Here is a 21763-nt window from a genome sequence, read left to right as displayed (position 1 = left end):
GCTCTGCTCTAGGTGCTGGTTTTGTCCACCAGATTACTGAGGCCCACGGATATTCCCCAGCTGCTCTTCACCACCCAAAGACTGTTGCCTGATATCGGTATCTGAAGGGCCGCCGCGTGGAAACGCACGCATGCACACGACACACAAACGCCTCGACACCTCGTCAGGTGTGAGGAAGCTTCAGTTAATGAGAATGACTGTCAAAAGCTGCGAGCGGAAGTCAAGGAAACCAAATCAAGCAACATTCCTCCCCTGTTTGTCTTTGTTTTGTCAGAATTAATTATAAAGTAAACTGTAAATTAATTATATGAAAGTAGCTATTCGCTTTTTGGGGTTGTTGACGGAATAGAAAAAAAATACATTTGTGTGTTTTTGTGTGTGCGTGTGTGTGTGTGTGTGTTTTTCTGTGTGTGTGTGTGTGTGTGTGTGTGTGTGTGTGTCCCCTTCTGCTGCCAAACAGAAATCTGTCCAAAGTTTTCTGAGCAAGAGTTGTAAAATTACATCAAATGTTAATATGAAAGAATTAAACCAGTAACTTTTCAAACACGGTCATCTGATGCTTCCCTTTGATTTGCATACATCGGACTCAGCAAGCGCAAGCTCTGTTTTGGGCAGGCTGTGTTAAAAGCAGGCTGTAATGTGTGAACTCAAGGAAGCCTTGCTGTTGTGGTAGAGAGAGAATACCCACTCTCTGTTATCATCCATTCACACCTCGCCACATCATATGGTGACAAATAAGAGCAGAATAATTAAGTCGTTTCACGCTGTCTGCTAAGGCCCATAATTTGCTCATACCTACAGTAGAGCTTGCTCCCACCTACACTCCTCATTCTCGTTATTCTCTCCAACATGAATCACCTCGGCTGGAGCGCATTCATTTCAGCCACCCACACACCTGAATCGATAGTGAACAAGTGTCTCCCACATTTTGTCAAGCAGAGAGACCAATAAATCCTGTGTTTTGAGACTTCTGACAGATTGGAACAGGATATTGAGGATACACTAATTAGGTTCTGGATTGTAAATAAACAGATCGCTAACATAACACACAGCTTTATTGGAAAAGTGCTTAATATATTCGTCTTTTGGGAGCATGCAATTCTCAGAAGAGTCCCTAATAAAAACATGAACTCTTCCAGTGTCAGCTCAGGCTAGTTCAGATTTTGTCAGGGGGTCAGGGACTGAAGAGTTTAGCTGTAGAGAGATCAAGGCCAAAGAAGCAACCACACAGTCAGGCTTCTATTGTCTTCATAAATGCTGATATCAGAGCACTTTTATGAATGGGTTTATTCATTGCTCAGACTTTTCTGTGCGAGTCATCCCTCTCATAGCAGAAGTACTGTTTCTCATTGTGTTATGGGACCAAGGATATCACACAGGCTCAAGAAGTTAAAGTTTTGAAATGTAGCCTACTGTCTGCATACAATATGAGCCCTGCTGTCAAATACACATATGCAAACTAATAAATGAAAAACCAGAGAAATATTCAAATTCATCATTTTTATTGTGAACAAAATGTGAAATTGGAACAAATAAAACAATAAGCCCTTTGGATCATACCTTTTTATAAAGTGCATCAGTGATAACTGTCACACGCTACATACTGTGTCTGCTGCCCCGCTACAACCCCCTCCCACCACCGTTTCATCATTATGTCTTGCACAATGATGGTTTTGATGCTGCAAAAATATACTGCAGTTAGTGACATACAAGAGACTGAGTACACACACACAGCTGCACAGAGCCCTGGCTCAAGTGGCTGGTATACTAACACTAGCATTTAGTGGTGCCATGTAGTGGCAGTCTGAATAAAGAACAGCTAAAAATAAGCAGTCCTTCAGCACGGTTGTTGCCAGGAGAGCAGTGTGTGGAGTTTGTCAGCCTCACACAGCTGCTTCTGTGTCTCCTCAGGCGTCTCTAGTCCTGAACGGATGATGAACCTCATCACTGCCCCGCCTCACACATGGCACCTGACAGGACAGATACTTGCCAATCAGAGGTCATTACCTCTGTAAAGACTCGTCTGCCTCTCGCTACTTAGAGCCGACCACTGTTCATGTCACATCTGCCTCTTTCAGCCAGGCTGATACAGGACTTCAGTGGAGAAGCATACATCTTCTGTCCTCTTCCATCTTTAAAAGCTTTCTTACTGTAGCCACTCTGGACCACTTTCAACTTATAGTTCTCTTCACACAGAGGTGACAGTCCTGACTTTGGCTGACAGTGCTTGCTTGAAGCGCCTCTTCAGGTCTTGCATATTGGGAGATTTTGGCCTGGGGATGAGGGGCGAGCGCCTCTTTTCTGTGGTAGCGCCGGCAGAGTTGTTGGACGAGTTGGAGGCAGGAGGCGGCTGCTTGGCTAGCTGGCAGCACAGCCTGTGGAAAGCCTTGTGCACCTCGCTGTAGTCCTCGCTGGCAGATACTTCGTAGAAAGAACAGCCCAGGGTGCCCGCCAGCAAAGGGCCCTGCTGGGAGTCCACCCGCCTCAGGTGCAGCAGGTCCGCCTTGTTGGCCAGTAGGATTACTGGAGGCATGTTGGCGCCTCCGGTACGAACAACCAGCTGATGCAACTGATTGATCAAATCGAAGCTGCGGCGGTCGGTCACAGAGTACACCAGCACCACTGCATCAGCCCACTGGATGGAGCAGGTCACATGATCTGGTAAATTGATGCCATTATCAGTCATCTGGGAAAGGAAGAAAAAAGGGTAGACTGATTAAAACACAACTCCGAATTCTTAGAGAAACATTTTAAGCATTTTCGTTAAACCTTCCCTGACTTTATGCAACTGATCTTTAGTAATGACTGGAATGCTGACTGAGGCAGACAAGAGCTATAGAGTTACTCCTCCAGAACAGAGGTGTGGCTGACTGAGGAGTCTGGATCAGGGTATCATTTACCCTGGCCTCAGACATCCATTAGCCTAAATAGGAGATTAGACAGCCAGACTGGCTCTACTTCAGGAGAAAATGTACATACACGTCTTTGGATTTGGACTGGTGCCCAGTCAAGAGAGGATTAGATGATTTTAACAGCCAGACAGTGAATTGGATTATATTCTTTTTGTATTGGATTATCCTCAGATTTTCATATGTTGAACCCTGTCGGCTCAGTTACCTACAGTCAGCCCTGGGAAAATAAACTAATCTGTGTGAGAAGAGGAAAGCTAAAAAAATAAAGAACAGGGTCTTACCTCCACACCAGGAGTGTCTTGAACCTGGATGGTCACTTGCTCTCCATCCACCTGCACTTCTCTGGAATAGAGATTACCTGCACACAGAGGAAACAAAACGAACTTTAGCACCAATAGTTGAACACCATCTTAAAAAAAAACCAGCCAATTTAGCCCGTTTCATCGTCACAAAGTATAATGCGCAGTTACTCACCAGCATTTCTTTCGTAGTCTCCGATGAAGCGCCTCGTCAGGAATCTCACCACGAGCGCTGAAATAGAGAAAAGCGAAAATACAATATTAGACAATTAGCTATATGACAGAGATACAAGCCAACATTAATCACGCTGCGAGTAAACTCTACACCGCAGCGATTTTATTCATTTTCTTACCTGTTTTTCCAACTCCGCCGCCTCCTATCACAGCCATTTTAATGACCCGGTTTGGGACCGAGCATTCGGGTGCTGGGTACTCCGCAATGGTCGTCATGTTCTGGATGAGACGCATTTTTTTCAGTTTGTCAATTCTGTTCAAACAATGGAATGGAGACAAAACTAGTTTCTTGTCCAAACTCTTTCAACGGTCGCGGACCAAGACTCCAGGTAAGACGGGTGAAGTTAATCCTGTATCAATCCCGGAGGAGGTGCTTCGTTAGAAGTGAAGTAAAGCAGCACTAGTTTGATGTTGGAGCTCACTGACTGAATGCTGCTGTAGAGACGCGCTCGCGGCTTTTATAGCGCTTGAGCGGCGGTCGCATCTGATTGGCCGCTGGTTCCCCCCCCCCCCTCCCTCGTGCGCCTCCTCCTACACGTGTATATGCAAGCTATACACACTGGGGAGAAATGCTCTGCAACAGGTGGGACCTCTAGCTGGGTGTCATGACAAAACACCCTCTCTTATGGAGGTGGAAAAGGTAAAACATTTTTGTTTTTGGCTGTTAGAATGTTATTGTAATAGGTAGAAATAAATATTAAAAAACTTAAAAGTCCATGACGAAGGGGAGGTGGGTGTTCATGTTGCCAGTTGTATGTTTTGAATGTTAAACAATTAAAATAAATGTTAATCACAAACAAAACTTGAATGTCACAACAATTCATCTTATTTTCTAGTGAAACATAAAAGTGACCGTTCCCCGTTAGTATCTACAAATAGGTTGCCTACAATATTTATTTATACATTATTTGAGCATTAGTCACATCTTCAAAATACAACCAGCTGCTTTTTTTCTCATGCATGTTTTCTGAGTCTCAGCTAGAACACCACAGTTCTGTGTGGGAGTACAGTACGCGGATGGATCCAGTTCAATCTCCCAGTGCTGTGTTGCACCCGGGAACCTGTTCAGACATGCCCCTTCACTTGTGAATCCTCCACACAGGGGGTTAAGGCACCTAATGTTGTACAAATATACCCCCCCTCCACAGACACACACACACAAACACACATTCACACATACCTTACAAGAACTCATGCAAGCATTCATGCCGTGGATGTAAAAGCCAACAGCCCTCCACATGCAGAAATGACCCAACATTTCAGCCAGTTATCTATTAAAGGCAAAAATAGTAAAATAGGCAGGCTATCTATTTTTAGAGGAGTACTGCTACATAATAAAACATTTGTTGATATTTCACATGACAAAGCAGTGCAGCATCCCTTTTGTGTGCCATCCCCCATCCCTTTTTTCTGTCTTCTCGGTCTCATCCCCCCCACAGGCCTCAATCTCTCCCTCTCCCATCTTTCATTTGTGCTCTGAGGTATTTTGGCATCCAATCCTTCTGTGATTATGGTCTGGAATGTATTTTTGATAAGAGTGCTGATGACAGACATCCCCGCTGAAATATGAAATTAGTGCCCATGTTTCGTGATCAGACATGGTTACTAGGTGTGTACACATGCACACACACAGAACTATGCCTCTAACCACATCACAGTGAACTACACCCCAGCAGCATTATGGGAAGGACAAGCTCAAGCTCCTGCCTTTTTAAATTAATCAAGTGAGTGGTTTTACCATTATGTAATCTAAGCCCACGCTGCAGCATATTTGTAATACAGAAAGATAAAAGGCATCACGGATGTTCCCTCCTCTAGCAACAAGGTGAGAAGGCTAATTGCGACAGATAATGATGGGAGGATGCTGTGCTACATGGAGGTGTTTTTTAGCCTGTTATCCTAGTGACGGGCCAGGATTCACTCAGAAATAGTGAGTGACACATACTAGAAGTCAAAGCAGCAGTGTCTTTAAACTGATTATGACGGAATGCAGCATCACTGGTTCTATATCTAAAAAAATATGTTTATGTGGCAATAATATATTTCACATTGCAGTGCAGTTACTCCTCTCCACTGTCTGTCTGGTTGTGCCTTTGGGCCAGTGTTTCCTTCACTTTTCCTGAGGGAGGGCTGGAGGTTAATTAAAATACCTTTGAGCCAAGGCGGACAATTATAGCCACAACAGATCAGAACAAGGCCTGACTCGGGGATCAGAGTGTCACTCACACAGAGGTGACAATAGATGGTTAGGGAGGGCAAAATTGGGGTAATCCTTTAGCTGGGGTGTGGTCAATTGTCAGGGAGAATTCAGGGTATTCACTGCAAACAGAGGAATGTTGAGTTAATTGGGGGTTGGCAGAGGGGACGAGGGGCAGGTGAAATCAGGAGGAGGTGTTCTCAGAAGGATGTCCTTGTTGACACAGAAGTGAGGACTGATTTCCTGAGGTGGCCTCACCTTTTTACAGTGGAGCTGAGAAGAGGCATTTGACTTTGATTACTTGCCCCTGGGCCTGATTCCACAAAGGGAGGCTCATTTAGGATATCAGAGAAACTGGGGCAGTTTGGAGCAGCCCTTGGGGCAAACTACGGTCATATGTTTATCAGTACCATGATAGATGCTTATCATTCTCATTGCCTTTAATCATTGTCAACAAATGTGATTATTAAGAGCCAATTATTCACTAAGTCCTGGTCTTAGATTTAGTTATCTTGTAGTTCAAAAGTGTGTGAATGCTTAAAAAAAATGTACGTAATTCTCCAAATTTGAACTATGCTGACAGGCAGGCAGGATTTTAAAATGTTCCATCAAAGTTAAATATTTTCATGCATAATTTATTCATATTCGAATGCAATGGCCAGTTGTTGTTTACTTGTTAGGACTTGACTGCAGATGCACGACAACAACGCTAACTCATATCTATTCACACATCTTTTCATGGATCTCTTCACTTATTTGTTTATATCTACAAGTGCATTTGCATTTCCAATGACCAATGGAAATTGTATTGGCCTGCTGGCACAAGCAGCTCCTGAGCCCCACAAAGGAAGAGAGGTTGTTTTTTCTTATTGAAATGTGAAATGTTTGACCATTTGCATATCTCTGAATGTCAACAGCAGTGGGGGGATGGCAATGGTGGTTTTAGGGGGTTGTGTGTGCTATGGCACTGGCTCTGAATGACAATAGTCCCCTGACACTACCTCCTCCTCCCACTCAGGGAATGCCAGCCTAAAGTTTTCACACTGAAGTTACATTGAAGTCATCGCCGACTTCTTAAGAAACACGATGGAAATGTTTAAATCTTGATTCCCTCATTCTTCTCCTGTTTACATTCCACTTCTGATCTCTGGCGTAACATTGGATAATTGGTTTCCCCTCACATGTCTGAGGATCGACAGACAGACAAACAGGACTAGGTGTTGCAGTAATAACAGAGGATAGGGGTGTTTTCGTCTGGCGTGACATGTGACCATAGATATGTATTATAGGTAAGACTTTAAACTCCAGGATTATCCTGTTTACAAAGATTGAGAAGGGTTTTTTTTTTCCTTCTCACGTGTTAAACCTGTGAGCGAAAAATTAAGTTTGCACTTAACCTGTGCATATGTGGTTTGTATTTAACCATGTTAATTGGAAGATTAAGTGGAAGTTTAGCTGTGAGAAGAGGGAGGTCATTTTGTTATTGTTTTGATGGAAAAAAAACTATATTTTTCAGAACTCTGGGGAATAACAGTTTTTTTTCCCCAGAAGAGTTGCATGTGTGCATCTTAATAAAGTAATTTGAAGGGAAAGGAATCTTAAATATCAATGGTATTTTGCTGTTTCTACAATGAGATGGTAATGTTTTTTTGTCCAAAAATGTCAAGGTATTTTGGTAAAGAGAGATAGTTTTCTTCTGTTTTACTTAAAAACATCATTAAACATTAAAAAAAAAACATCTGCCAAAGGAATTTTTTTCAGTCTGATGGAGAAAAAACATGGCAACAGGTTAAGGAAATGCAGAAGTAATTAACCCAGACAGCTGCCTTCTCGATAACGTAGTATTCATTTTGTTACATCCCCTGCACCTCTTCCATGTGTATACAGTAAATAATGGTGTCATTAGAACACATTTGTAGGTGAAACAGTAATGAGCCCAAGGTTTACCCCTGCGGTACACCCATTAGACACCAAAATAAGGAGTGCAGGGAACACAGTTTTGAGCCAGAGAACAGAACGTTATCAATTCGTATTAAAACATCAAGTTGAAATAATTGTTTAATTTTTAAAGAAGATGTGGATTTATGGATCTCCAGCTCTACCATTTTCAGCTTCCGCCTCATTTTTTACAAATCATTATTGTTCAGGCACCTATGGCAACGAATACACACACATTTATTTCTCATGTAATTTCTAGGTAAATCAAACCTTGGGAGCCTGGTTGATGAAATGAAATCATTAAGTATCACAGAGGCATACAGACGGGGGATCTCTGCTCTGGACACATCATGTTGGGGCTCAGGGTTCAGTGGTTAGGATTTATGGTTCTGGCCCTCTGTCGGTAATTTAGACTGTCCCCCCGGGCCCTGTTTGTCCGTCTAGCCTGCTTTACTGCCCAGACTGAACGGACCAGGATCTCATGCTGGAGGCAGAGCAAGGTTCAGAGTAGGGCCTCTGTGGTGGTTTAGACAGACAGCTTCCTTGGGGGCTGATTCTGGGTCAGGGCTGGAGCTCTGATCTGTGGATGTGATTACTGAGTGGTCAAAATGAACCACTGCTTCACATACTTGCAATAATATCAAGAGTATGAGAAAGCTTATGCATAGTAGTACTGTGTGTACTGTGTAAAAATGTGTCAGGTCTTTGTGTTCACCAAAGGTGGAAATAAAATGTGTGATTCAGATATGATGCCGGCTCTGAGGTGTCTTCATGGTCCTCAGCGTGGCACAGTGACTCATTCAGCTTGTTACAATAGCCCAGTAATGAATAGGGATATAGATGGAGCTGTGCACGTGCAGTCCAATTCAGGTGTAGAATATGTGAAAGCAAACAAAGAAAAGACAGGAACAGTATGAGCACATGGAAAATAAGCTCGCAAATCCTTGTTTTGATCTTTTTTCAGTCAGATCTTTGTCAGACAGCTATCATCATCATCAGTATCTTGTATTGATAACCTTAATTGCCTTGGTTTTTCACAGTTAAACCCAGGGGCGATTCTAGGATCAGCCCTTTAGAGGGGCTCAGCGTCTAATGAGAATGTGACACGCATACAGTGCTTTGCAAAAGTGTGAACCCCCTCCCCCCCGCTAAATCAGTAATTTCATTAGTTGATAATCTCTGAGCTAGCTACTGAACAACAACATCAGCTAATGTTTTTTGACACTATTAACACTATGATGGAACTAAACCTGACACTTTATAAAGCACAGTAATAACGGCCAATTTGACACAATGTTCTAACTATCAGCAATTTTAGTTGCTTACGTTTCAATTTGGGTTCTAATCTGTGCCATGAAATGACCAACTTCTTCTCTGGGGACTACCAACGTTAAACTTTACAACCGTCTCCTGCTCTCCCTCTGACAGATCAGATAGAGACTCAGCTAAAGGCGGGTGTCTGGCATAGCCACCTCTGATTGGCCAACACTATGTTTCTGTTAGAGATGTTCCGATACCGATACCAGTATCAGTACCTCCGATACTGCCTAAAATGCTGGTATCGGTATCGGGAAGTACTGGAGTTTATGCACCGATCCGATACCACGTAATAAAGCCCTAAAGAAAATCTACGTTAAAGTAGTTTATTTATGTTCTTTTTCCGTTTTTACGGATTGTCAAACTGGATAAAAAAAGAAAGTTCTGTGGCGTTCATTGTTTGTGTTTGTTCATGTTTCACAAAGAGTTTAACCTGAGCCAGACTGACAACAAAGATAGAAATAATATCACATCCATACAGGGATAGTAGTATACAGCTGTTAAATAATAACATAATAAAATATATGACACACTGGTATCAGATCGGTACTCGGTATCGGCCGATACGCAAGTTCAGGTATCGGAATCGGTATCGGGAAGCAAAAAATGGTATCGGGCCATCTCTAGTTTCTGTTAACCCTTTCCTTGACGGGGTTACAGGTGCGTAGCATCGGCTACAGACACACAGGATATTAAACCTGTTCCAAGCTCTTCAAACCTGTAATTGTTTGTCCTCTGTCACTAACAGACATGTTCGCAAACTTTTTTTTTATTCTTATCATTTTTAGGGGTCTAAAAAGGGTCTAAAACCGCCAATGGTTTACCCATGTAGCTGTCATCTTTTGTCATACCCAAGGGAGCTTTCCTGTCAGTCCAATGTTTTGAAGACTGAATAAAGTTTTGTGTGCAAACTGACAGACGGGCTCAGTCCTGTCACTACCTCTCATGGGACGAGTGAACCTGAATGCAGATGGATTAGGCACCTGTGAACACAAATCTGATGGGATATAGTCACACCTAAACCAATAGTAAACAATAGGATGTTAACGGTGTGTTTTAGTCTGTGACCTAAAGGACTTTCCCTCAACATACTGTCGACAGACAGATGAGAGACGTATATTTAAATACAACCACACAGAGGTGATTTAAGCAAAGAACCTCTATACTAAAGATAGCGCATTTCAAGCAGCGCCAATGGTATGAAACGGTACACACTTGCCGTCTCCTAAAGGGGCGTGGCCTCGTTTGAACGTGTAGTGAACATAGAGTGGATGGATGAAAAGTTATATTAAAATAATTTATTAATATGTTCTTTTGTTAACGTTAGATATTTACACAGCTAGAAGTCATATTTAGCATCGCAGAGATTAGTTTCGTCAGGGCGTTCACGAACATTAGCTGACGTTAGCTTCTCTGTGTTGCCAGATCTCGCGAGAGTTTGGTCCTGAGACAGAAACACGTCTCAAACAACAAACACTTCTTATGTGTCCGTCTGATAATTTTTATTTGAGTGTCAGAATGTTCTGGAGATATGTGGCTTGTGAAGAATGGGTCCAATATATATTTGGTGACTATGGGGCGAAAGAATCGCTCATAATCTGTGTTCACTTCTCCCGCTGGAATGAATACACTCAGGACCTGCCGCTAGTCTCCTAAAGAGGCGTGGCCGTGGTGGAGCCCACGTGACACAGATACAGGAAACTACTCCGAGTTGGGGCGTCTCGGTTCTAAGCTAACCGACAACGGATTGAGCGTTTTGATACTTTTACTGTTATGGGTTTGGTGTGTTTTATCTTATTTTGGTAGTCTGTTTCTGTTCTGTATTTTGCTTAGTTTCCTGTTTTATTTTGATAGTCTGGTTTTCTGTCTTGTCTTGTCTGGTTTTACTTTATGTCTTGTGTTTTCCCGCCTTTTTTGATTGTTCTGCCCAGCCCTAATGTGTTTCACCTTGTGTCGCCTGTCTTGTGTTACCTCGTTACCCTGTGTATTTAGTCTTTGTGTTTTCCCTTGTCCTTTGTCAGATCATTGTTTGTAGCATGTCCCTGCGTCAGTGTGCTGTGTGTTTCCCTGCCTGTTCTCTGTGTATTTTCTCGTTTCTTGTTCATCTTGTTTCCTTGTGTTTTTGACCTGCCGTTTTTGTGGACACCTTCTGTTTTTTCATGGATTTTTGTTAAAATAAAGACTCAAGCTCAGTACTTCACCTGTCATCTCTGCAATTGGGTTCAGCCTTTTCCACCACCCTTAACATTTACAGTATTTATATACCAGCTTCGACCTGCTTTATAATAAAAAAAAGACATGGAAATCTCACTTTTTACAATATGGGACCTTTGAGTTAGGTTAAATAAGGTGAAACATGGCACATCAGGAAGGTAGCTGAGAAAACCAACAAAAGAACCTTTTCACCAGTGACCAGCCCTGCTGTGAAATGTTAATATCTGCTTGCTCTTTCTAGTATTTGTCCCGGTTAGAAAGGGTAATAAATGAGATAAAGCCTGCGGTGATCCTTCTGATGCATTACTTCTTGATTCCTTTTTATCAGGTGAGCGCCCTGACTCAAAGGGAGCCTTAAAGCCGTCGCTTTGGAGAAGCAGAATGGTAATTGCACATGTGCACTCACTTCACCTTGTTCCTGAGATTCACACTCAATCACTGATGCTATTCTGCCAAGTCTGCCAGTTATTAACCCGGAATTGACCTGTACTTTTTCATGTTTGTTTTATTTCTGTGCTCACGTTATAGTGTTTGTTCATGTGTTGTTCTACTTTCCTTCCCATTTACACTACTACAACTGTCACATGCAGACAGACTCAGGAAACACGTTCATTGTGAGAATATGATTCAATCATGACTGAATGACCCACACATTTATATTCGTATGCAGATACACACCCACAAAGACACTCATGCTTTGGCGACTTATGCAGCACCCTCACAGACATTGCACAAATAATTCAGACATTTCCACAAGAATATGTGTATGCCTGATTCAGAGGCAGACTGAGGCGAATCTCCTAGACTCTCAAGGCCACTTCCTCTACAGCGTCTTTCCTTTGGGAGGGCGCTTAAAAGGCAGAGAGCTTGTGAGAAAACAGATGCTGGGTGTTGTGCGTTAGCGGAAGTGCAAAGTGTGATGGCAGTGAAATGTTTTGTCAACTCATATACAGCATATTGCTAAGTTGAAAGACGTAACTGAAGACGTGATTTTGTGGACATTGGTAAAGTCCTACACATTTATGTGGTGTGTTTAAGCATCATTGGTTAAGTGTGTTGTTGCATGCTGTTCTCCTCGATGTGATCATCCCATTTCCTCTTTGCTGGAGTTGACTGCAGGTGACCCTGATGGTTCATGCTGTTCTCTGCTGCTTCTCTCCAGCCTGACCCCAGGCGATACTTGGATGCTGGTTAAGTACACACTCTGCCACCCCCATCCTGTCTTTCAGAAGCACATTATGTCTGCTGCAGGGAGGAGTTGTGGTGTCGCTGGGCCATTAGCTTACCACAGAGTGAGAAGAAGAAAACGCAGATGGGGCAAGCTGCTGCAGACAATAATGAAAGACGTGTCAATGTCCCTGAAGGGTACAGTCTGTACTGGACATGAAAATTGTACAATTAAAAAAGAAAAAGATGTGCGTCAGACAAAAAAAGTACCACAGCATGATGTGCCACTCGATTTAAATTTACTCAGAGCATTTCGCTAAGAGGCTACACAATGAAATAGCTCACACTACGCTAACAATATTTTTGCCCACACCAGATTTAAAACAAAAGTTAGAGACTATTTTGTATTAAGGTGCTATAAGTTATAAATGTACCAGTCTAAGCAGAAGGCAGAAGATAGCCTAACGTTGGAGCATGACTGGGTGAGGCCTTTCTACCTCTGGGCAGCTGCCTCCGTCAGATTCACCGTCTGGTTTTACAGCTGCCAGTTCCCGTTGCTGACGCGTTATTATGGCAGTTCAAGGCAAGAACTGCACCTTCAATAGCATTTGCGCACTACGATTGGCCAGGCGTCCATGCTCGCGGGAGGTAACGGAACCCGATTTGTTCAGATCCTATCCCCTGACCAATTGGCTTTCCTAACCTAACACATTGCCAGACCTTCCTCCACAGCGCTGCAGAGAAAGGTCTGGCTAGTCCACACAGCATTCCAGGATAGGAGAAAAATGTGCTCTGGTTTATTGGTATTTCTTTAAACCAATCATAATCGTCTTGGGTGGTGCTAAGTGCCGGTGCAATAACGGTGCCTCTGCAAAATAGCCTCGGGAAGGAGTTTAGAATGCCAACAAAGTGGAAGGTGAGGGACATCCAACCGAAAATGAGGGACATCCGGCGGATCTTCCGGCGGCACCGGAGCAATCCCTTAAATGAACCGTCGTCGAGATAGACTCCTAACCTCAACTGCTCGAGGTCAATGCCTAACCTCAACCACAGAACTGCAGTTGGATCCACAATAACGTGTCTCTGACATCTCCACAGAATGATTTTACTCTGGAGAGCAACATGAGGAGAGCTCACTCTGCAGCTATACTTTTGGGGACCTGGGAAATGTCAGTATAGCTGCACACTGACTAAAAAAAAAAAACTGATAAACTTCAATTCAAGGTGAACAGGCACTTTATATGCATTAAAAGATAGGGCCTGCATGCATATTTTTAGTGCAGCTAGTCCCCTCTTCTGTGGCAGATTCCACTGGTTTGACTCACAAAATAAATTCAAGGTGAGCGTGGTGATTCTTTTCAAAGGAATATTTTCACTTAGCAGACTAGAAAAAATGCAGCTGCGTCAGAGTGGAGCTCAACACCTGGTAGAAAAGAAGATCTCTGTGCACTAATATTGCATTAAAAATATATTGAATTGATGACTGCGATGAACCTCCCTCCTCTCTCTACAGCATCTGTCCTTTGTTACACTTTGTAACACTCCTTTACTTTGACAATTTGGGGGTTGGATTGTTTGTTGTCGTACCGGAAGTGAGAGGGTTGATATCAGTTTGGTCTTTCTGCATTTAATTGACAGACTCTGGGCTGGATGTGTGAAACTCCCATAAACTCCAAAGTTGTCGTATTTACATGTTGTGTCTTCTTAGCCGGTTTGCTAACATCATTCAGAACTCAACAAGCTTTGTTTATAGTTAGACTTAGACTTAGACTTCTCTTTATTGATTCTTTTGGGATGACTCCCGCAAGAAAATTAGATTTCCAGCAGCAGATTTCAGCAGCTTACAAAACACTTGTATAGAAAATAAAGAGGTATAAAAATACAGTATAGAAAATACAGTATAAGAATAACAATAACAATAAACGTTTAGCTAAATATAGGAAGTAAACAAAAAGTAAATAAACAGTTAAAAAAACAATAAACTACAGATAAATAAAGATAAATATATAGGACTGTGTATGGCATTGTGTTATTATACAGTGAATAAATGACACGAGTTGGACCCCATTCAAACACCTTCCTTAAAGATAAGGTAAGATCCAATCTTGAATATGCTAGCTCAGTCTGGTGTCCATAAATTAACTACTGTTGTGCAAATATTAGGAGTTGGCTCCATTAAGATAAACAGTTGGTGGCACTAATTCTCCAGTCGGGTGCCATTCAATTATTGCACAAGAAGAGGGTGCAACCAGATGATCTAATTAAAAGAGCGTCAGTCAAACCTCAAATGACCGACAACAATGTGGAAAACATGATGGAAATATGTTTCATGTATTAATTTGAGCAACGTAACAGTCTCCTCGTCCGATGTTGTTTTCTGCCATAGGCCTACTTTACATCTCTTCACTGAATCAGAAGCTTCAGTGGACGAATAAGTCACATGCTTCACGCTGGCTACATCATGATTTATTCACTAAGTCTATTTCCATTACACTTTGTCACATTTTGCTTTTATTGATACAAGAAGTTTTCCCCCTCAGCCAAGGGTAAAATGTTTTTTTGATATTTCAACTCTGTGGCTTTTCCACCAAGGTTTTTTTAATGCGCAAATTGAAGATGTGCATAAAAACAATTGTATGGAAATGCCTCATTTTCGATTTCTGATTACCTTTGCTGTTGAGTTTCAATGAGTAATGAGTATGACTATACCCTGTTTAGGTTTAGCTTGTGCTGTGTAAAGGCAGATAAGGGCTTCTGTGCGTTCACTCAGCAGCTACCTTCTGTCTCCCAAGCACCTGGCAGAGTGAATTAGTGTGGTTCACAGGACTGGGAAGTGGGTCAAGCTCCAGTGCTTTCTGCAGCCATCCCAGCTCACTGTAGACATCCAGTTATACAAAGAGATCTATTGTTATTAACCGTGATTAGGACAAGATGCTAGTGAGCCGCCAGAGAAGGAGAAGGGCAGCCCAGGAATCTGGAGCTGCTATAGGGATGAGGAAAATATGCAGTGGATATGGTATATGAGCATGTGTGCATGTGCAGATGTTTGATATACTACACATTTTAGGCCTGTGCTAATAGGTCTGTAGCACAAGATCTGGTACTCTCATGTTTTATTAGATTCTCTCAGTTCTAAATTAAGAGCCACTGTTCATTTGCCTTTTACTATCCACATAAAAAAACCTGTTATAGATACTCTTTGGGCACCCAGAATCACATATGGCCTGAAAGCAAAGTGACAATGTCACTGTCCTTGAGTGAATTAAGTATGATCATTAAAACTAGGCCGGTCTTTTATATAGCCTGACTGACACTATTATCCACTGACACTGACCTCCTCATAAACCTGACTGTTTTGATAAATTGTTCAGTGAACGTTGCATAAACATCATATGTGACCAGCAGTTTTATAACACACATGACTGCGTGCCGTACACTCACTGAATTGCACACATTTATACAAGCACTTATACAGATACAGGGCTGCCTGTATTAGGTGGTCACAGTGAACTCTTCTGCTCCCGGCTTTGTGTAATGAGAACAATGTTAGTCATTGTGCCCTTGTCGCTGTCTCTCTGACTGAAAGTGGTTGTGGAGCAGAACAGGTGTATTTTTGGGATACTTGGGGCGGACTACGTAGGATCGTCCCCTGAATGAACATTTCTGGATGTGTATGTATTTTAAGGATTTTGTAATTGTGAAATGTGATATTAGATTTTTTTTTAGTTCTGACACAAACTTGAACTTTTTAGAATCACAATCAGTTTTACTTGCCAAGTATATTTGGACACAAGGAATTAGACTGGGCACATACAGAAGACATACAGCTAAAACAAGGACAGCAAGCTAACAGAGATAAGCAGACATAAACATATAGCTAGTATGGACGGTATGTGAAAAAATAGTATATATACATTATGCTTTAGCCTACATACAGCACTAAAGAGCAAAGCAGCCATCCGCTGCCCCATCTTGAGTAGAGTATGTGAATTCATTAACAATTCTGATAATCGATTAAGTAATTTATTGAGCAAAAAAGTCAAACATGAACTGGTTCCACTTTCTCAAATGTGAGGATTTTCTGTGTTTCTCTATTTTATATCATTGTAAACTGATTTTGACTGTTGGTTGGACAAACAAGAACTTTAAAAACATCCCTCTTGGCTCTGGTAAATAGCATTTTGCATTATTTTACTACAGTGCATATGAAAATATTCATTTTTGGAAGTTTCCATGTTTTATTGTCATACAACATTGAATCGGGAATGGGAACCGCTGGGTCGCTGGTTTAAGTCCCCGTACGGACTGAAATATGGAGGTGGACTGGTAGCTGGAGAGGTGCCAGTTCACCTCCTGGGCACTGCCAAGGTGCTCTTGAGCAAGGCACCGAACCCCCAACTGCTCAGGGCGCCTGTTCAGCAGTCGCAGCCCAACTCACTCTGACATCTCTCCATTAGTGCATGTAAAAGGACGTGAGCGTGTGTGTGTGTGTGTGTGTGTGTGTGTGTGTGTGTGTGTGTGTGTGTGTATTTCAGGACTGCGTGTAGTGTGTAATAACAGAGTGTAAATTGTAATTTCCCCATTGGGGATCAATAAAGAGTATAAATTATTATTAAATTATTAGACAGGAAAGGTGGGAGAGAGATGGGGGACGACACGCAGCAAAGGGCCGCAGGTCGGATTCCAACCCAGGCCGCTGCAGAGGACTCAGCCTACATGGGGTACACGCCCTTACTGGGTGAGCTAGAGGTCGCCCCAATTACAAAATGAATATCATTTGTAGGGATCTGTTTTTACTTTTGAGAATAAGTTTCTGTTGATCAGTGTCAAAAACACCACATTAAATGAATCATGTTGTATGTTGTAAGACAATGAAAGATGAAAACTTCCAAGGGGCTTGAATATTTTTGATAGGCTTTGTATCTTATGACCTTTTTACACATTAAGCAATTAACCGACTTATCTGTAAAAAAACAAAAAATAAAATAATCAATCACGAACATGCGTGTTAGTGCGTTTACTTGTGTCATTTAGAACATTTGAGTGCATCCAAAACGTAATGTACCTTTCCGCATATTAATTTGGTGTTCCCTGCAGCCACTAATGACACAGAGACCAGTTGCCCAGCATGCCAATATGTCAATATAGTGGTGAGCCTGTTACGCATCAACAGAGCACCGAGTGCCAGTACCCAACATGCCTTGTTCCTCTGTTTACAGAAGCAGAGGTACGGTATATGTAAACTAGATCTGTTTGGAACAGTGTGTATCAAAAGCCAATAAGCGTGCCAAAGCTTGTGTGTGCAACTAATCATTCACTCCCCCCTCTTCGCTTTCCTGTTCTCTCTGTTCTGGCCAAGTTTTTATTGTTTCTTCTCTCCTCTGATATAACACAGGCTATGTTTATTTTATAAGGTTTAAGTGTTCGGGGAGCCCCATGAGTGCAGGGTGAGGAATATTGCTTAACCAGAATAGTAACTCTAACACGAGGCCCTCGTCTGATTGGACGGTTTTTAATCCAATACATTTTCCCCACAGTGCTATTATAATTCTATCATAAGACGTTGCATATATTTTCAGCTCACAGCCCAACTATGACACTTTTGTGCCAAGAAACCTCACTATATAATAAATTAGACAAAGGCTTCTTCCTGCTATTCACAAAAGACATATAATTCAAAAGTCAGGCACACACACACTCCAGAACCTGCCCCTCCCTTTGAATTGCCCTGCAGAAAACAGACACGGACTTGCTTATTTTTTATAAAAGCAACCAGTAACTTCACAGACAGTCGCAACCTGCAGATGAAATGATAATGTGGTGTCACACTCACATGAACTGAACTTCTGGCAAACGTGTCAGATCACCAGTATAACTGTCAGCATCTTTACGTTTAAAGTGAATACAAAAAGTAAGTAAAAAGTTTAAATTGTGCATTCATTTTTCACTTCAAATAATGTAATACAGCCTGACAACACAACCCCACACACAGTGAACAAGTAGTTCCTAACCTTGATGTTTCAGAAGCCCATTGCAAATGTCACCAGGTTGCAGTGAATCCCATTCTAAACTGGAGGAACGGGAATGATGCATAATTCATTCGCCTCTCTTTGTAGCAGCTGAACGACCATTAGTGCAGCCAGCCACATTTTCTGAACTCAGTAGTATTTATGTGTGTGTGTGTGTGTGTGTGTGTGTGTGTTCTTGTTTAACTACATTTGTGGGCTCCAAAAACCGGGAGTCCAGTATACTTGTGGGGTCCGGACAGCTTTGTGGGGCTAAAATGCTGGACCCCACAACTTTAAAGAGCTGTTTGAGGGTTAAGACTTGGTTTTAGGATTAGGGTTAGAATTAGGTTATGGTTAGTGTGAGGGTAAGGGTTAAGGTTAGGCATTTAGTTGTAATGGTTAAGGTTAGGGTAAGGGGCTAGGGAATGCATTATGTCAATGACGGGTCCCCACAAAGATAGTGAGACGCACTATGTGTGTGTGTGTGTGTGTGTGTGTGTGTGTGCGTGTGTGTGTGTAAATCCACACATTCCCCCTCACTTCTGATCTCCACCAGCAGGCAGAGAAGGTCCTCTGAGGTTCACCTGCTGGCTGACAAAAAACATGCTGTGGATACAAAAGTCCTGTCAGCTCCATCCAAACATGAAGAGGCAACCACATACTGGATGACAGAGATTATATCTCAAAATAAACCACCTTCTCTTTTCATCTGAAGCCCCATGTCAACACACAGGCTGACCTGCACAGCCTGAAATAAAGGTAAAACAGATTTTATCTCATCAACAAGGCTGGGACTAGATCAACAGATGTCCAGAGCTGGAGTTGTTTTCATGCCTATTTTGGTTGCTGGATGAGAATTAATGTGTATGAAATGTTAGTTTTTATAGTAAGCACATTATCCGTATCCACATTTCCATCAGTAAGCACGTAATGACAATAAAAGCAGTATGAGTCAGGAAAAGGCTGTATCCACAGTGCCCCAAAATCCCTTTAATACAGACTGGAATGAAATAGAAAGTAAGTCTGAAACTGTTGTATTAGGAGCCAACAAGCTACCACCACATGTAATTGTTTCCCTGCCAATCACAAGCATGTCAGTTGTTCTCAATAAACCTGTCGCGCATATCAAACGTCTGATCAACAATGAAACTCTCCCATCCTCCACGGCTCAAACTGGCAGCCCTGTTATTCTGTTACTTGTTTTTCTGTGACTACTTTTATTCCCCTCTCCTTTCCCATTCCTTTTGAAGTTAATCATAATGATTTGTTGTTTTCCTTTCTTATTGTTCACATGCAAATGCTAAGTAGATAATTGCCAAGAGATTGTTGTGAAAGCACGAACAAAGCGGGTGATGAATGAGAGAGTCCCGAGGGCCCCGGGACCCCTGCAGAGCTCTACGGAGGGGACACTTACCTTTTCCTTATGGCCAGCTAATTGGTGGAGTGCAGAATACCTGCAAATCAAATGATTAGTTCTTTAGTCTACGACATGTCAAGAATGACTATAAGTGTCCAACGTTATTTTGAGTGTGTTGAAGGTTTGTCTCTCATGATTAAAGGGCCACTCCACAGATTTTTTTTTTTTAGAGTAAGTAAAAAATAAGTAATCAGCTTTGGAGGGAGCTTTCTGATGATGTCACCCTGATGATGTCATTAGGGTTATATTATATTGTTATATTATGTCAATTTGGGTTTAGAGACTACAAACCGAATTACAAACTGGCAACAAAGAGTTTAAAAGTGAGTGTTTATCATCAGGCAGGGAGGGTCTGAGTTGCATTATGGGAAGTGTAAGATCCAGGGGTTTTAAAGCTATAGGGACTAAAAGTCGAAATATCTCTGCCTCTGCTGTATTCATTTTAATCAATCTGTCCTTTGAATCCCACTGAAAAAAGTCTAACATTGCTGTTGTTCGTTTAATGTGTATTTTCTCGTTGAAATAGCTGAAAATTATTAGTTTTTTCATTTAAAGTAAACGTTCTAGTTTATGTTTATGGTTGAATCCATTTTCTTTATATGGATACAATATAAATTGGCAGCGGGACATTAAACTGAATTTATTCATTTGATCGGAGCATTTTTATTAGATCTGTTGAAATTCTCGAGAAGCCAAACCCACGTCAGGCGTTCGTCCAATCAGCTGCCGGTCAAGGGCGTGGAGCATCAACCATGGATGTATGACGTCGCGACACCACGCTTCAGTCGTGTCGGACATATGGATCAGATCCATATGTCCGACACGACTGAAGCGTGTTGAAGCGTGTTGAGAATACGATCTAGTATTTTACGAAAATAGTTCACTGAAACGTGTTTCTGAAAACATTTTAAGTTAGAAATAGGCCATACAGTTACTGAATCTGTCTTCATTTCAGATCAACAAAGGTCAGTTTAAAAGATTTTCGTCTACTTCTACTGGATAGTCGCATCGCGTTCAACGGATTCATTTGCATAAAGATGGGCATCGGCCAGCTTTTGGACGCGCAGCATTTTTTCAAATGCAGCGCCGCCTTCCCAGAATGCTTTGCGTGCACGTTGAAGTCGCTTGACGTCACCCATAGGAATAGAGTGGAGCGCGGCACGACAGAAGCGTCGCACGGCCAGGTGGATCTGCACCGTTATAAGGCTCACGCCTGAATTATAAAATGTATGTCCCGGTAAATTCACCATGGGTACTGCATGATGTCTTAGGAGTTGTGCTACTATTCACAGCTCCATGATTTGTCTTCTGATGACATCAATAGTCTCATTTCGGGTGTTCAGCTGAAGCAGACTGTTTCTCTTCATACATTTGAAACAGATGTTCAATGTTATCAATTTATTAAACAATAAATATAAATGTGTTCTAAAGGAAAGTGTTCTGAGTAGTCATTGATCAAAATGTATTAAAATCAGTTTTTTCAAATTTGAGTTACTATACGTTTGAAATAATGACAACTGTTAGTTTTTTATTTGAGACAACCTAAAATAATTAATTTACTCTGATGTATAAATAATTAGTTTGACCCAACCTTTAAAAAGTGATTGCTTGGAGTTAAACTTTTCAGGTTAAACTAAATTAAATTATTTACTTTGAGTCAATGTCAGCTATTTCGTGTGATTGATTACTTCAATTTTTTTAAGTTGATCCAAGTTTTTTTTTTTTTTCAGTGTATCTTTATGCAAGTGCTCTTTAATTGAATTAACTAATTGTTTTCTTATGGACAAATCATTGAATTGACTAATAGTTGTTTTGGCAGTGCAATACTGCCGACAATTTTTAGAAAAATAACTGTGGACAACTTTAATAGCCGATTCATTATTTAAGCTTTATAAAGCAAAATACAGCTGATTCAAAATTCTCAAATCAAAAACAGCCAATTTGTAGACCACACTAAACCCAGGTGAGCAGTATTTTTACGTATTTTCTGACATTTTATAGATAAGATAAGATAGACTTTATTGATCCCACACTGTGGAAATTTCCTGTACTAAATGAAT

At 41.6% G+C, this 21763-nt stretch overlaps 2 protein-coding genes across 2 annotated transcripts in view; one reads left to right on the top strand and one right to left on the bottom strand.

Annotated features, from left to right (window-relative positions):
* Positions 1-316, top strand: part of scfd2 (sec1 family domain containing 2) — a 114992-nt gene extending 114676 nt beyond the window's left edge. Inside the window, exon 9 of the mRNA XM_031311947.2 lies at positions 13-316. Coding sequence (XP_031167807.1) covers positions 13-105 — 93 coding nt within the window. The 3' untranslated portion in view covers positions 106-316. The remainder of the gene's footprint in view (positions 1-12) is intronic.
* Positions 317-1552: 1236 nt separating this feature from the next.
* On the bottom strand, positions 1553-10243 carry rasl11b (RAS-like, family 11, member B). The gene is made up of 5 exons (XM_031311967.2): positions 10233-10243; positions 3565-3862; positions 3387-3443; positions 3194-3270; positions 1553-2686 (listed from the first exon to the last, which is right to left on the bottom strand). Exons 2-5 carry the CDS (start codon positions 3677-3679, stop codon positions 2189-2191), a joined length of 747 nt encoding a protein of 248 aa, XP_031167827.1. The 5' UTR covers positions 3680-3862; positions 10233-10243; the 3' UTR covers positions 1553-2188.
* Between the last annotated feature and the right edge of the window lie 11520 nt (positions 10244-21763).

The sequence above is a fragment of the Sander lucioperca genome, chromosome 11 (genome assembly GCF_008315115.2).
Source record: "Sander lucioperca isolate FBNREF2018 chromosome 11, SLUC_FBN_1.2, whole genome shotgun sequence".
Lineage (NCBI taxonomy): Eukaryota > Metazoa > Chordata > Actinopteri > Perciformes > Percidae > Sander > Sander lucioperca.
This window is presented reverse-complemented; position numbering and strand designations above follow the sequence as displayed.